Below are 15,712 nucleotides of genomic sequence, written 5' to 3' on the forward strand. Positions count from 1 at the left end.
CAAATCACAGGTTAGCAGTACCTAAAAACTATCATGACTTAAACACCCTTTTCTTTAGAATAGGAACTCTATGTTATGGCCGCCAAATAGTCCCAGCTGCTAAGTGGAAGATGTTCTCATTAAAGGAATGCCAGTTAGTAAAGGCCGGAGAAGGCAATGGCACCCCACTCCAGTACTCTTTCCTGGAAAATCCCATGGGCGGAGGAGCCTGGTAGGCTGCCGTCCATGGGGTTGCTAAGAGTCGACTCGACTGAGCGACTTCACTTTCCCTTTTCACTTTCACGCATTGGAGAAGGAAATGGCAACCCACTCCAGTGTTCTTGCCTGGAGAATCCCAGAGACGGGGGAGCCTGGTGGGATGCCGTCTATGGGGTCACACAGAGTTGGACACGACTGAAGTGACTTAGCAGCAGCAGCAGTTAGTAAAGGCAGAAGAAATGAGAGAATTTTGAAAAATCACCATTTTATAACAGGATTCAGGCAGGGGTCATCAGTGGGTTTGGTTAAAACCACTAGGTGAAAAGTTGATGGCTGTCTAGATGTTAGCTCAAAGCCACTGTCAACAGTGTAATGACCTGATGGCGGCAAAGGGAAGAAAGGGACCTGACAGTGTGGCTGAGGCTGTGGCCCCCTTATTCCAGGGATCACTCTTAGAAGCTCGAATCCCGAATGAGCAGACTCCACATACTTTCTGATCGGATACAGTATGAAGGACACAAGGTCACCAAGACAGTGTTCTTGCCCCCAAGTATTCAACCAGAATCTAATCATGTCTTTACATCTAACTTCCAGTTTACAAGGACCGCTGTGTGTGCTCAGTAGCTCAGTCGTGTCCGACTCTTTAGGACCCCGTGAACTGGAGCCCTCCAGGCTCCTCTGTCCATGGTATTTTCCAGGGAAGAATTCTGGACTGGGTTACCATTTCCTTGTCCAGGGGATCTTCCTGATGCGCATCTCCTATGTTGGCACGTGGATTCTTTACCACTTTACCAGGGAAGCCCAAAAATGAGATACTAAGGAAATATTTGTTAACTACATTAGGTATGACAGTGGTACTGTGATTAGGCAAAAAAGGTCAATTTTTAGCAGTTACCATCGTCTGAGGTCTAATACTTTCCGCTGCTTAATATCTTCAAGAGGAGAATACTGAGGCCACTCCCTTTGATGTCTTCCTTTCTTATCTGAAGTTTTTTTCTTAGAAACTTGCTTCTTTCCATTGCCTGGAACACAAGAGTATAAAAATGAGGTAAGATGAAGTAAGCTCCCAAAACAATACAACTAATTATGCAACAAATATCAAAGTAGCTAGGTCTAAAAATGCTATTCACAAACATATTCAAAACTGTATGTATCTTCAAGAATACCCTCTGCCTTAAAGAAAGGGATAGAGAATAAAAATACATTTAAAGAACCATGAATGTTATTTCCTATCAGGTTGTTATGTTTTAATCCTTGGGCTAGTCACTTAGCTAGCAAAAGAATCAATCACAAAATGCTTAGCCACATTTAGAAAACCAAATTAGCAACGGTAAAATATTTAACGAGACCAATTTCCAGAAAATGAATCCTTTCTATAAAACAATAAAACCACATTAACGTTACTCTGCTGAGAAAGTAAAAGCAGCAGATCCAATAATCTGATGATGTGATGTTTAAAAATAGCTCCAGGCCTCCAGAGACCACAAAGTGGATTAAGAATGATGCATACAAGTACATTATTAAAATGCAACTTTAGCACCAGGAGCCAGAATGGGAAACAAAGTCTCCTTTCTGTGCAAGTAGATATATGTGTGCACAGACAGACACCCAGACACCACACACATTCTCCAAAAGACACAAAAGACAACACAGTGGTTAGCTACGGAGGGGAAGGGAAAATGGGGAGCCTCACCAAAGGGAGACAAAAGTGAATTTTTACACTCTTTGATTTTTATACTTTTTTGTTTCCATTTAGTGGATCACCCAGTCAAAAAATAATAAAAATTAAAATATTATTAATTAACATCCAAGCCTCGTTTCACTAAAACACCATGGACATTTCACATAGCTATGTGCACTTTATATCTTTATTTTTATTTTCAATCTCACCGCATGTGGGATCTTAGTTCCCTGACCAGGTATCCAACCCGCGCCCTCTGCATGGGAAGCGCAAAGTCTTAACCACCGGATCACCAGGAAAGTCCTAGCTAGGTGCAGTTTAAAACCTCTCACACGTATTACATTTTAAACAAAATCAATCTGCTATAAAAATTAAATAAAAGCTAATATTTCATTTTCATGAGTCAGTCATAAATTAGACAATAGAGATTATAGAGATACATGTTTAGAAAACAAACGTGGAAAAAGATCCTTTTTCTTCATTCAAGATGCTCTACAATGAAACCATCTGGCACCCAAAACCAGCTGGAACCATAAAGACCTACTGTATAGCACAGGGAACTATACTCAATAATTTGTAATAACTTGTAAGGGGAAAGAATCTGAAAAATATATATGTATATGTATAACCCAACCACTGAGCTGTACATCTGAAACAGCAAGACACTGTTAATCAACTATACTTTAATAAAATTTAAAAAGACAGGTCATATGTCCTCCATCCCTAATGGAACTAAATTAGACATTGGTACTTAGAAAAACCCTAAATATATGGAAATAGCATAGCGTACTTCTAAATAAGGTATTTATCAAGGAAGAAATAATAAGGGAAATTGGAAAATATTTCAAATTAAATAACAGTTAAAAATAAAGTGTATTAAAATCTATGGTCTGCAGCAAAAATAGCACTCGAAGTAAAAGTGTTAGTTGCTCGGTGGTGTCTGACTCTCTGTGACCCCAGGGACTGTAGCCCACCAGGCTCCTCTGTCCATGGGATTCTCCAGGCAAGATACTGGAGTGATATGCAATTTCCTCCCCCAGAGGATCTTCCAGACCCAGTAATCGAACCTGAGTCTTCCACATTGCAAGCAGATTCTTTTCCATCAGAGCCACCAGGGAAGCCCCAAAACAGTACTTGGTGAGCAATTTTAGAGCATTTAATACTTACACACAAAAGTTTTGCATCAAGAGGATAGAAAATAAAGAAGAAAGTAAACCCAAAATAAGAGGAACAAAATAGTAAAGAGCATAAATTGATGAAACAAAAACAGACAATTCAGAAAATTAGTAAAGCTAAAAGCTGGTTATTTGAAAAGACAAACAAAGCTGATACACCCACCTCTAGAAAAAAAAAAAAAAGAACATAAACTACCAGCATCAGGGATGGAAAAGGAGTTATCACTGAAGACCCGACAGGTGTTAGAGGGAGACAAGGAACTGTTAGAACAGCTTTATGTGAACACCTTTGCAATGTAGATGAAATGCACAGATTAAACTGACAGAATCTATGGGAATCAAGACAACTCCATAACTGTATTTAGAGATTGTTATTACCCCTCTGAAAACCCCTCAGAAAACAGGATGCAAGAACACTTCCCAATGGCACTAGTGGCAAAGAATCTGCCTGCCAATGCAGGAGACATGAGATGTGGGTGTGATCCCTGGGTCAGGAAGGTCTCCTGGAGGAGGGCATGGCAACCCACTCCAGTATTCTTGCCTGGAGAATCCCATGGACAGAGGAGCCTGACGGGCTACAGTCCATAAGCTCACAAAGAGACAGACACAAACTGAAGCGACTTAGCACACACAGCACACGCAAGACAGCTCTACAATCGTGCTTAGAGATTGCAATCAGCCCTCTGAAAACCCCTCAGAAAACAGGAAGAAAGAGCACTTCCCAACACGGCTTAGGAGACCTGAACAGATATCACCAAAAAAAAAAATTATAGACCAATCACCCACAAATAGAGACACAAAGTAAAATTCTGATGACTCCCCAAGAATTACAAATTTACAAAACATTCTGTGAAACAAGTTGATTTTGTCAATGAACGAGCAGATCGACAGAGATGTTACAAAATGATCCGAAAAGCCAAGAAATAATACGAACTTGACTACTGCCTCTTTCTAGCTGTGCAAGTGTATCCCAAAATTTATCCCCTCTATGCCTCCATTCCTTCACCTATAAAATGAAGATAACAGGACCTACCTCAAAAAATTCCAGTCTTACTGTGAGTTCCAAAGAAAGACAGGAAGGGCATTAGGATGTGCTCCAGACCTACCACATTGCTAAAGTGAAGACTACTCTGCACCCCCTCACATTGTGCAGTGCATAACCTACTCCGTGGCACCTGGACACCCCGCTGAGTGCTCAAAACTTTTTAACAACACAAAAGTCAGACTGTTATATAGTCACAAAGAAAACTAGATGCTTAATTGGGAAATATGAATTCACATCGCTGTGAAACAGAAATACTATGTTATTCTAGCCACCTCATTACCCATTTCTAAACTACTGCGTACTTAATCTGTAATACTTCTGTTTAACAGCACTCTTAGATTTGGCCCAAGCTCTCAAAACACAAGGGTTAAGTTTGAAATTTCCAATGGCAACACATTAATGAACTAAGTGTCTTACCCCCAAGGTTATTTTTAAAAACTATAATGAAATACCAACTCAGTGGCCATGAGTTTGCACAAGCTCCGGGAGCTGGTGATGGACAGGGAAGCCTGGCATGCTGCAGTCCACGGGGCTGCAAAAAGCTGGACACGACTGAGCGACTGACCTGAGTTGATAATGAAAAACAACACAATGAAAGTGTTAGTCACTCAGTCGTGCCCATCTTTTTGTGACTCCACAGACTGTAGCCCACCAGGCTTCTCCGTCCATGGGGATTCTCCAGGCAAGAATACTGGAGTGGGTTGCCATTCTGTTCTCCAGGGGATCTGGGTTGCCATTCCGTTCTCCAGGGGATCTTCCTGAACTGGGTCTCCTGTACTGCAAGAAAATATGCCTAATTGCAAGTTTAAACAAGTGATATTGCTTGTTTTCTCCTTATTTTCACTTGGGAACATCCAGGCTCCTTCCTCACCTGATTTGTGTTTCAAATTCGTGGTCACTCCATCAAATTCAGATTTATCAATTTCCCATGCGAGAGGTAGCTTGCCCAGGCTGTTGGATAAGTTCTCCAAGCTGTTTTCTTCATTGTAGATGATGTCCGACGTACTGGCCGAGATGCCAATGTACCTTGAGGAATTATTTGCCACAGATAAAGAGGTACTATCGGATTGGCAAGAACGGGCTGGATTTGGAGTTTTATAGATTGAGGTGGCCTGGTTGAGAAAGGCATAGTCTGAGCAGATGGCATAAATCTTCTCCCGAGTGTGGGTCACTGGACAGCTCCACGGATAATGACCATCTCCTCTGGGACCCAGGGGTTCTCCGGAGGCACGGGTGCAGAAAGATTGAACAGCACCTTGCAGGCTTTCTTCAGGAGACCTTCTCTCGGATTTGTGCTCACCATTTCCAGAATCATCTGCCCCTTCTGCTTCTGCAACGTTAGGCATTGAACGCAACTATGAAAGTTCTGTTGTGAGGAAGAGGGTGCCACGCTTTCTATTTCTTGAGAAACAGCTGTGACAATTGTTTACAGCATTCTGCAAAAACGTGAGAGCTGCAAAAATGGGCTCCTAAGGAAAGAGGGAGGAGACAGAAAGATCAACAACCCACTAGACACTGCAAAATGCAAACACATATTCTAAGTGTTTCACAGGCCTTCATTCGATAAATATTTATTTCACAACTACTGTGCACTTAAGTTGTGGTCACTGACCATCTGTCTGGTTAAAAATTATTTTTAAATGATGCTTTAGGATAATAAAGGATGAGATGGTTGGATAGTATCACTGATTCAGTGGACATGAACTTGGGAAAGCTCTAGGAGATAGTAAGGAACAAGGAGGCCTGGCAGGTTGCAGTCCATGGGGTCGCAAAGAGTCGGAGATGACTTAGCGACTGAACAACAAATAGGATAATAAAAAGACCAATGACTCCATTTAAAGATGGGCAAAATATCTGCACAGTCATTTCTCCAAAGATGATGTAGCAATGATCAATAAGCACATAAAAATATATGCATCACTAGCCTTCATGGAAATGCAGATCAAAGCCACAGTAAGATACTACCTCATACTGATCCAGGCGGCTTGAATCAAAAAGACAGATAATCATAAGGATCGAGGAGGAAGCGGAGAAACTGGAACCCTCATACAATGCTGGTGGAAATGCAAAATGCTCCAATGACTTTGGAAAACAGCTCCTTAAACGTTATACATGAAGTTAGCATATGATCCAGCAATTTCACTCCTCGGAATATATCTAAGAGAACTGGAGACGTCTGTCCACACAAACGTCCAGAGCAGTACTACTCATAATAGCTTAAAAAAAAAAAAAAAGGAAACTACCCAATTCTCATCAATTGATGATTGGATAAATAAGATGTAGTCTATCCATATGATGAAATACTATTGGACAATAAGAAGAAACCAAATACTGATCCATGCTACAACATGGGTGAACCTTGAAAGCATTATGCTGAGTAAAGACCAGTGACAAAGGACCAGAGAGTGTGTAACTCCTTTTACATGAAATGCTCAGACTGGGAAAAGCTACACTGACAGAAATTAGATTAGGGATTACCTAAGAAGGCAATGGCAACCCACTCCAGTACTCTTGCCTGGAAAATCCTGGTGGACTGCAGTCCATGGGGTCGCTAAGAGTCGGGCATGACTGAGCAACTTCACTTTCACTTTTCACTTTCATGCATTGGAGAAGGAAATGGCAACCCACTCCAGTGTTCTTCCCTGGAGAATCCCAGGGACAGGGGAGCCTGGTGGGCTGCCATCTATGGGGTCGCACAGAGTTGGACACAACTGAAGCAACTTAGCAGCAGCAGCAGCAGCAAGGGCTTGTGAGGTGAAAGGGGATTGGCAGTGATGGGGTTTCTTCCTGGAGGAATGAAAATATTCCCTGATTGTGATGATGAATGCACAACTTTGTGAATGGAGTAAGAGCCACTGAATTGTACACTTTAAACAGGTGCACCGGGCTCCTCCTCATTAGAGAAGACGCCCACACCCTTTTCTCTCTGGGTGTGTATCACTGCCTTGTTTCTGTCTTAAACTGTTTCTCTGTGTGCTCTCCCAAAATAAGTAATAAAGAAATGAACATAAATAGATAGATATAAATAAGTAAGTGAATTGTATGGTATATAAGCTTCCCTGGTGGCTCAGTGGTAAAGAATCTGCCTGTAAGGCAGGAGCCGTAGAAGATTGGGATTGGATCCCCGGGTCAGGAAGATCCCCTGGAGGAAGGCACAGCAACCCACTCCAGTATTCTTGCCTGGAGAATCCCATGGACAGAGGAGCCTGGAGGGCTACACTCTATAGGGTCACATAGAGTCAGACACGACTGAAGCAACTTAGCACGCACACACTCATGGTGTATCAGTTCAGTTCAGTCCAGTTCAGTCACTCAGTCGTGTCACATCTCAAAACTCTACATGCATCACCACAATGAATTATAGCCCGTAGTAACTAACTTCTGATCAGTCTCAGGAAAAACTGAGTTTCAGGCATACACCTAGCCTTTGGCGAAGAAAACAAACTTTAATAACAACCGAGGTTATCTGAGGAAGTTGAAGATTTAAACAAAAGGAAGACCTTGGTGAATCAAACCATTCCAGGTGGTATGGGAGATGCCCTGAAGCAAGTGCCGGAGCAGAGTGAGCCCACCTTCCTGGGGACCACGTCACAGATAAAACCCACCCTGGGTTACCAGTTGGAATGTGACCAGTTATCGTCTCTGCCCCTTCACTTACTTGAAAAACTAGAAATGAGAATAGTTTTCCCAGGTTACAGGAAAATGATTATAATAAAACCCATCCTCAAATACTGAATAACAAAAACCGATGATTAAGACACTGGAGTCTGTAAAGCAATTATCCTTCAATTAAAAAATAAATTAAAACTATTCATTGGAAAGGACCTGATGCTGGGAAAGATTGAAGGCAGGAGGAGAAGGGGGCAACAGAAGATGAGATGGTTGGATGGCATCACCGACTCAATGGACATGACTTTGAGCAAACTCTGGTAGATAGTGAAGGACAGGGAAGCCTGGCGTGCTGCAGTCCATGGGGTCGCAAAGAATCGAACACGACTGAGCAACTGAACAACAGAAGCGACAAGCAATCATAGAAGATGGTTCCCACAAGAGCCCTGGAGTCTCTGAGAAGAAACCAGCACAGCTACTGCATGTCCCTCATGGAATTTATGAAACAGAGCTCCACACAAGGAGGACCCCACACATCCTGTGTGCTGTGCGTAGTCGCTCAGTCCTGTCCAGCTCTTTGCAACTCCATGGACTGTAGCACACCAGGCTCCTCTGTCCACGGGATTCTCCAGGCAAGAATACTGGAGTGGGTTGCCATGCCCTCCTCCAGCAGATCTTCCCAACCCAGGGCTCGAACCCAGGTCTCCCGCATTGCAGGCGGATTCTTTACTGTCTGGGCCACCAGGAAAGCCCCCACATATCCTAGGGAAGATTTTATTTTCTTTCTTTTGAAGGAATGCTTCCTCCATAGTCATACCTTTCGGACAGTGATTTTTTTTAGTACTTTATGCAGAGTTCAGTTATTTGCAGGAGGAGGGCTGGTTTGGCGGGAGCTTCATTGCCAAAGGCGGAACCTCCACGGGTTTTTTGCTTTTTGGTCAAGAAATCCTAAGAGTAGCGGATCTCTCGACAGGAAGCTTTGCCGGTTTTTCCTTCTTCCTCATCTCCTGATGTGATGGTAGCTGCTGCTGCTGCTAAGTCGTTTCAGTCGTGTCCGACTCTGTGCGACCCCATAGACGGCAGCCCACCAGGCTCCCCTGTCCCTGGGATTCTCCAGGCAAGAACACTGGAAAGGGTCGCCATTTCCTTCTCCAATGCATGAAACTGAAAAGTGAAAGTGAAGTCGCCCAGTCGAGTCTGACTCTTAGTGACCCCATGGACTACAGCCTACCAGGCTCCTCCGTCCATGGGATTTTTCCAGGCAAGAGTACTGGAGTGGGGTGCCATTGCCTTCTCCGGATGTGACAGTAGAGGAAGATTCAAAAAGAAGCTCTGGGTAGGGCTTCCCTGGTGGCTCAGCGGTAAAGAAGCTGCCTGCAGGAGACATGGGTTCGATCTCTGAACCGGAGAGATCCCACAGGCCGGGGAGCAACTAAGCCTGTGAGCCACAAGTACTGAGCCTGCGCTCTAGAGCCCGCGAGCCACAGCTCCTGGAGCCCTCACACTGAGAGCCGTTGCTCTGCAACAAGAGATGCCACCGCAACGAGAAGGCCGTGCACCGCAACTAAAGAACAGCCCTACTCTCCACAACCAGAGAAAAGCTCACGCAGCAATGAAGACCCAGCACAGTCAGAAGTAAAATAAATAAATAAAATTAATGGAAAAAAAAAAGAAAAAAAAAGAGAGAGAGAAGAAGCTCTGTGTATCTGAGGTTGTACAGGCCAAACTCTAAGCTACTCTCTTAGCAGATGCCCTAGCAAAGCATTTTCTTTTGTAAAAAGTTTTGTTGAAGTACAGTTGATCTACATCTTTGTGTTAATTTCTGCTGTACAGAAAAGTGACTCAGCTATGCTCGCACACACACAGACACACACACATATATATACACATATACGTTTGCACACACACACATATATACACACTCACATCCTTTTTCACGTCCTTTTCCAGTATGGTTTATCACAAGATATTGAATATAGCTCCCTGCGAGCAAAGTACTTCCTACTCCTTTCCTGTTTTTCTCATGCCTTTCACTAAAAGCCACAGTGGGGAATAGAAGGAGGTCTTATTTTGGGTTGGGCTTGGGTGGGTGGGTTGCAGGAGGGGGGCCATGAAACAGAGCATGCGGCCATGGTGAGGTTGCAGGAGGGGGGCCATGAAACAGAGCATGCGGCCATGGTGAGGTTGCAGGAGGGGGGCCATGAAACAGAGCATGCGGCCATGGTGAGGTTGCAGGAGGGGGGCCATGAAACAGAGCATGCGGCCATGGTGAGGTTGCAGGAGGGGGCCATGAAACAGAGGCGGCCATGGTGAGGTTGCAGGAGGGGGCCATGAAACAGAGCATGCGGCCATGGTGAGGTTGCAGGAGGGGGGCCATGAAACAGAGCATGCGGCCATGGTGAGGTTGCAGGAGGGGGGCCATGAAACAGAGCATGCGGCCATGGTGCGGGTCAGTGAACAAAGGTTTAGGGGGCTGGCCAGGTGGGTCAGGGTAGACAGAAATGTTCCAGGCCTTGTCCTGTTATCTCTTCATCTCAGACTTAGCTTCTGCTTTGACAGAGCTTCCTTCCTCAGATTAAATGGAATTTTGCCTATGGGACCAGCTCTCTGGGATGTCTGAACAAAGCTAATCTGGAACATATATAAGAGAATATATATGTGTGCTGCAGTCCATGAGGTCACAAAGAATCAGACACAACAGCGGCTGAACAGCAACAGAATAGGAGAATATTCTCATCAGAAACATCAGGATGAATGGGAATGAAGTTTAAAAGGGAGGGGATTTATGTCTATGTATGGGCTTCCCATGACGCTTACTCCTTGGAAGGAAAGTTATGACCAACCTAGATAGCATATTGAAAAGCAGAGACATTACTTTGCCAACAAAACTCCGTCTAGTCAAGGCTATGGTTTTTCCAGTGGTCATGTATGGATGTGAGAGTTGGACTGTGAAGAAAGCTGAGCGCCAAAGAATTGATGCTTTTGAACTGTGGTGTTGGACAAGACTCTTGAGAGTCCCTTGGACTGCAAGGAGATCCAACCAGTCCATCCTAAAGGAGATCAGTCCTGTGTGTTCATTAGAAGGACTGATGCTGAAGATGAAATTCCAATACTTTGGCCACTTCATGCTAAGAGTTAACTCATTGGAAAAGACCCTGATGCTGGGAGGGATTGGGGGCAGGAGGAGAAGGGGATGACAGAGGATGAGATGGCTGGATGGCATCACTGACTCGATGGACGTGAGTTTGGGTGAACTCCAGTAGTTGGTGGTGGACAGGGAGGAGGGCCTGCTGTGATTCATGGGGTCACAGAGTCGGACACGACTGAGCGACTGAACTGAACTGACTGATGGGCTTCCCAGGTGGTGCTAGTGGTAAAGAATCCACCTGCCAATGCAGGAGACACAAGAGACTTGGGTTCTCCCTGGGTCAGGAAGACCTTCTGGTGTAGGAAATGGCATTCCAGTCCAGTATTATTGCCTGGAAAATAAATTCCACAGGCAGAGGAATCTGGGGGGCTACAGTCCATGGGGTGACGAAGAGCTGGGCACGACTGAGCACATATGTTTATGTATGGGTGATTCACTTTGCTGTACATTAGAAACTAACACAACATTGTAAAGCAATCATACTCTAATAAAAATTTATTTAAAAACAAGAAACACAGAGAAAGGGAAATCACTGCATTTGTATATAAAAGGTAGAGCTGAGCTTCCTGGAAGCTAAAGACAAGAAAGAAAGTAGCACTTGATTAATAAAAGTGTAACAATCTGGTTTGTTTTGTGTTTGGAGTTTGTTTGCTTTTAAATAATGGTCACTGACAAGAATGATCTTTTTAGTTGCACTTTCACCCCAAAAAAACAAAAAAAACAAAACAAAGATCATCAACAAAAGGACATGTTTTTCTATTGATTGTCAACCAAGCCAAGAGTAAAACTTGGGAGTGGTATGAAAACTTTCTCACCTGAGCCACTATTGATGGAAATTTCTCTTTAAGGGGCTTCCCTGGCGGTCCAGTGTAAGACTCCACGCTACCAAGGCAGGAGGCCCAGGTTTCAGGTTCAATCCCTGGCCAGGGAACTAGATCCCACATGGCATAACTAACACTCGGAAGAGCCAAATAAATATCATTTTTTACAAAAAGAAAGAAATTTCTCTTTGAAACGTTGTCATATTTATAAATTTTATCACCTAAGTAAAACAAATTAGAGAAAAATGTTGCAAACTACCAAAAGATGTCACACCGAAGAGGAAGATTATCCAAACCCCATGACCAAAACCCTGCTGCTGTTGATTTCCTCATTATTTACCTGTACTTGCGTGCTTAGTCACTCAGTCACGTCTGACTCTTTGGGACCCCATGAACTTCAGCCCACCCGGCTTCTCTGTCTGACCCATGTCTCTTCTCCCCATGACAGTGCCAGCTCCACAAAGCCCAGGGTGCTGGTGTTACTGCATCCTCGGAGTTTCTTAGACATGAACTAAACACAAATTATTACTCATTAGAGACTCATGACGGAGGTCAATTAATATATTAGATTGTAATCACAGCCTCAGGAAATGCCTAGGTACTGAGGGGCAGGCTGTCCCTCCACTCAATGGCCTTCACCTCTCATGATATTATCGCATCTTCTTTTGCCCTTATTTTTATAAACCATTTCTTTCTGCTCCTAGGTCCCTGCCCATGCCCATGCATTGACATTTCTAACCTGACCTGTGCAGAGATAATGGAAAGTAAATCGTGTACACATATGTGATCATGTGACTCCCCTGTCTAAAACCCTCTGCTATGAAAACAAAGAGCCAACCTGGCTTTCTCTCTCTCTTTACCTCCACCTCACTCTCCTCTCCCCATGGACCATTTTTCCTTTCTCTGAATGCTTTCTCCTCCCTCTTCTCCTTTATTTACTTAATTCCCCTTATCCTTCGTGTGCTGGGTGCTAAGTTGCTTCAGTGGTATCCACCGCTTTGCGACCCCATGGACTGTAGCCCTGCAGGCTCCTCTGTCCATGGGTTCTTCAGGCAATACTGGAGTGGGTGGCCCTTTCCTGCTCCAGGGGATCTTCCCAAGCCTGGGACCGAACCTGAGTCTCTTAGGTCCTCTGCATTAGCAGGTGGGTTCTTCACCACTAGAGCCACCTGGGAAGGCCACATTTGGATGTCAGTCAAATGTCACTTTCTGCCAGATGCTTCCTTCCTTCAGTGAGACCAGGCGACCCTGCACAAACTCAGTACCTCCCCTTCACAGGTCTTTTGTTGCTAAGTTGCAACCCCATGGACTGTAGCCCATGAGACTCCTCTGTCCATGGGATTTTCCAGGCAAGAATACTGGAGTGGGTGGCCATTTCCTTCTCTAGGGAATCTTCCCCACCCAGGGATGGAACAGGAGTCTCCTGCGATGGCAGGCAGATTTGTACCCTGAGACTTCACAGGTCTTGCCTGCTGCTGCTGCTGCTGCTCAGTCACTTCAGTCATGTCCGGCTCTGTGCGACCCCAGAGATGGCAGTCCACAAGACTCCCCCATCCCTGGGATTCTCCAGGCAAGAACACTGGAGTGGGTTGCCATTTCCTTCTCCTCACAGGTCTTACCAGGGTGCAATTCTAGATCGTGTGTTTATATGATGAATGTCTGTCTCCTGCAAATCTGGTTTTCCTGACTACTTTATCCCCAGGGTGATTTGTAAAAGTCTCATCAATAGATATATATTTAAGCTCCTGCAGCATCCTAGGCATTATTGTAAGCCGGGGATTAGGAGCCCAGATTCCAGGAGGGCTTACCAGAAGTGGCCTTGGCAACCAGGACCTGGAGTTCTAGGCAAGGGGACTCCTTCTCCTCCCAGGCTCTCATTGGTGAGAACTGAGGTTCCCTCATCCAGTAAAGGAGGCCATGCTCTATGATGATTTACTAGTAAGACTGAATGTAGGGCCTAAGCTTCAGGACTTAATGATTTAGTCATAAAATCCTATGAGAAGCAACAGAAGTACTCTTTAGCTCCGTGTAGAAGAAATCTCATCAAATGGCCAGCTTCAAATGCACAGCTGGAGGAAAGATTTTTGTCACTGGAAGGAACTGCTAGGTAAAATAAACATTTGGAAATACACTATTCATGGCCTCAGTTACACTTTTTTCTGGTTGTATTTTAAATCCTTGTTTTTAAGCGTTAGGTTTGCTTAGAGAACGAAGTATCTTTAAAGTCTTCCAATAAAGGCTTCCACGTAGGACCACTATTGTGATCTATATATTCTGCCCAAGGCCGCTGAGACCAAGGGCAGCGAAGGACTTAAGAAGGATGGAATGAATAGACGCCAGAGGGCCAGACGCGCTAAGCCCACGGGGTCCGATCTCCGTCTGCCCCCCTCCCTCCGCCAGCCCCCTCCGCACGCCCTCCAGGCCCCTTCCTCGCTCAGACCTGAGCAGAGGCGCCCGCCTCCGAAGGATGCCGGGGTGGGGGGGGGGTGTCTACGCGCGCTCCGGCCAGCGGCTAGCCCCGGCTCCGGGGCAGGCGATCGGAGGCCCCACCGCCCTTCTCTGCGAAGCTGGCGGCGCCGCCGGGCTCGGAGGCCCCCGGGATGAAGACGAAAGTGACGCAGGCCTACCGCTTGCAGCCGCCGCCAGCGGAGGCGGAGGCGGCGCCAGCCCGCAGGAAATAGAGCGGGGCGACCCCAGCCCGCGCCGCCGGACATCCCCGCGCATCCAGGCGCCGCGCGCCCCCGGGCCGAGCAGCGGGGCCTCCGCGCCCTCCTCCCGCCCTTCACCCGCGCGCTCTCCGCCTCCAGCCCGCGCGGGGGCCCGGGGGCGCGGGGCGGGTTGGGGCGCAAGGCAGTCCCGTCCCCGGTCTAAGAGAAAGCCCCCGATTGGCGTTTCTGAATGCACAAGTTGATATGAGTACTAATGTTAACTGCCCCCCGAAGAAAACAGTACAGAAAACCCTCGCCTTGACCCCTGCCCGGGCCCTGGCTTTGGCTGGCGGGGCCACCGGCTCATCAGAGTTTGTGGGGCACTCGACAAGGCCGAGAGAAGGGCGGAAGGGGGAGAGGAGGAGGCTCCCGGTACGAGGTCGGAGCTGGCCGGGACCCCTCCGGCGACCGCGCGGGCCGTGCGGGGTGGGGTCCCGGCCACCGCGCTCTCCGGGCCCGGGCCCAGCCGAGCATTGAGCGGAGGCTCGCGCCGCGCAGGCCGGGGGGCCATCGGTGTCCCCGCCGCGCCTCCAAACCGGGCTTTGTTCCCGAGAAGACACGTCCTTTCTCTCCCGGACGCTTCCCTCCACCCTGCGGCCCGGGTCTTCGCCCACTTCTTCCCCGGAGGACCGGTCCCCATGCAGGGGCGTCCACTCGGATGACCACCGGGCCCCGCGGAGAGCAGGTGGGAGGCGGCAGGCCTGGCCCAGCGGCGCTCAGTTGCCCACCTCCCCCCCGCCCCGGGCCCAGCGCGCAAGGCGCAAGGTCGTCGGCGGCCACCTCGACCCCCGCCCACCGCCCGAGGTACCTCTGGCCTGTCCGGCGGAATCCGGCCGCGGCGGTCGCGGCGGAGCCCGGCCCGGGTCCGGGATCACAGCTTCCAGCGCGCGGCCCGCGATGCGCCTCGGGTTACCCTGGGGCCGGCGTCTCGCGTCCCATCGGAGCGCGCGGGGACAGCGCCCAGACGGCCGTGCCGGGCGACCGATCGTCCGATGTCATGGGCAACACCTTCCTTTCATCGGGTTTTACACCTGTCCTCTGCACGTGCGGAGGATATGGTGGCAGTTTTTGTTTTGGGTTTGTTTTTTTTAATCTTAGCTGCTCCTCCAAGACGCGCGTGCCCCTTAATTGGGCATCTACTGTTTATCTGTCCCCTGAAAGCGGCTACCGCGAAGTAAATAAACGAGCTAGAGAAGGTTAAAAAAAAAAAAACAAAACTGGCAGGATTTCCGCTAGCCCAGCCGCGAACTACACGTCCCAGGAAGCTCCGGCGCCAGGACGCGTGTCCACTCGGCCATCCACTCGGAGGAGGCCTTACTGAGTCCCG

At 47.1% G+C, this 15,712-nt stretch overlaps 1 protein-coding gene across 2 annotated transcripts in view; it reads right to left on the reverse strand.

Moving 5' to 3' along the window:
• BIVM (basic, immunoglobulin-like variable motif containing) overlaps positions 1-15,531 on the reverse strand; it is a 69,787-nt gene extending 54,256 nt beyond the window's left edge. The window contains exons 1-3 of one of the 2 annotated variants that reach the window (XM_070380763.1): positions 15,194-15,531; positions 4,971-5,568; positions 1,094-1,220 (exon numbers count right to left, since the gene is read on the reverse strand). In XM_070380763.1, coding sequence (XP_070236864.1) covers positions 1,094-1,220; positions 4,971-5,445 — 602 coding nt within the window. In that variant the 5' untranslated portion in view covers positions 5,446-5,568; positions 15,194-15,531. The remainder of the gene's footprint in view (positions 1-1,093; positions 1,221-4,970; positions 5,569-15,193) is intronic. The other variant, XM_070380762.1, reaches the window with a different exon arrangement.
• Between the last annotated feature and the right edge of the window lie 181 nt (positions 15,532-15,712).

Source organism: Bos mutus, chromosome 12, assembly GCF_027580195.1.
Source record: "Bos mutus isolate GX-2022 chromosome 12, NWIPB_WYAK_1.1, whole genome shotgun sequence".
Classification (NCBI taxonomy): domain Eukaryota; kingdom Metazoa; phylum Chordata; class Mammalia; order Artiodactyla; family Bovidae; genus Bos; species Bos mutus.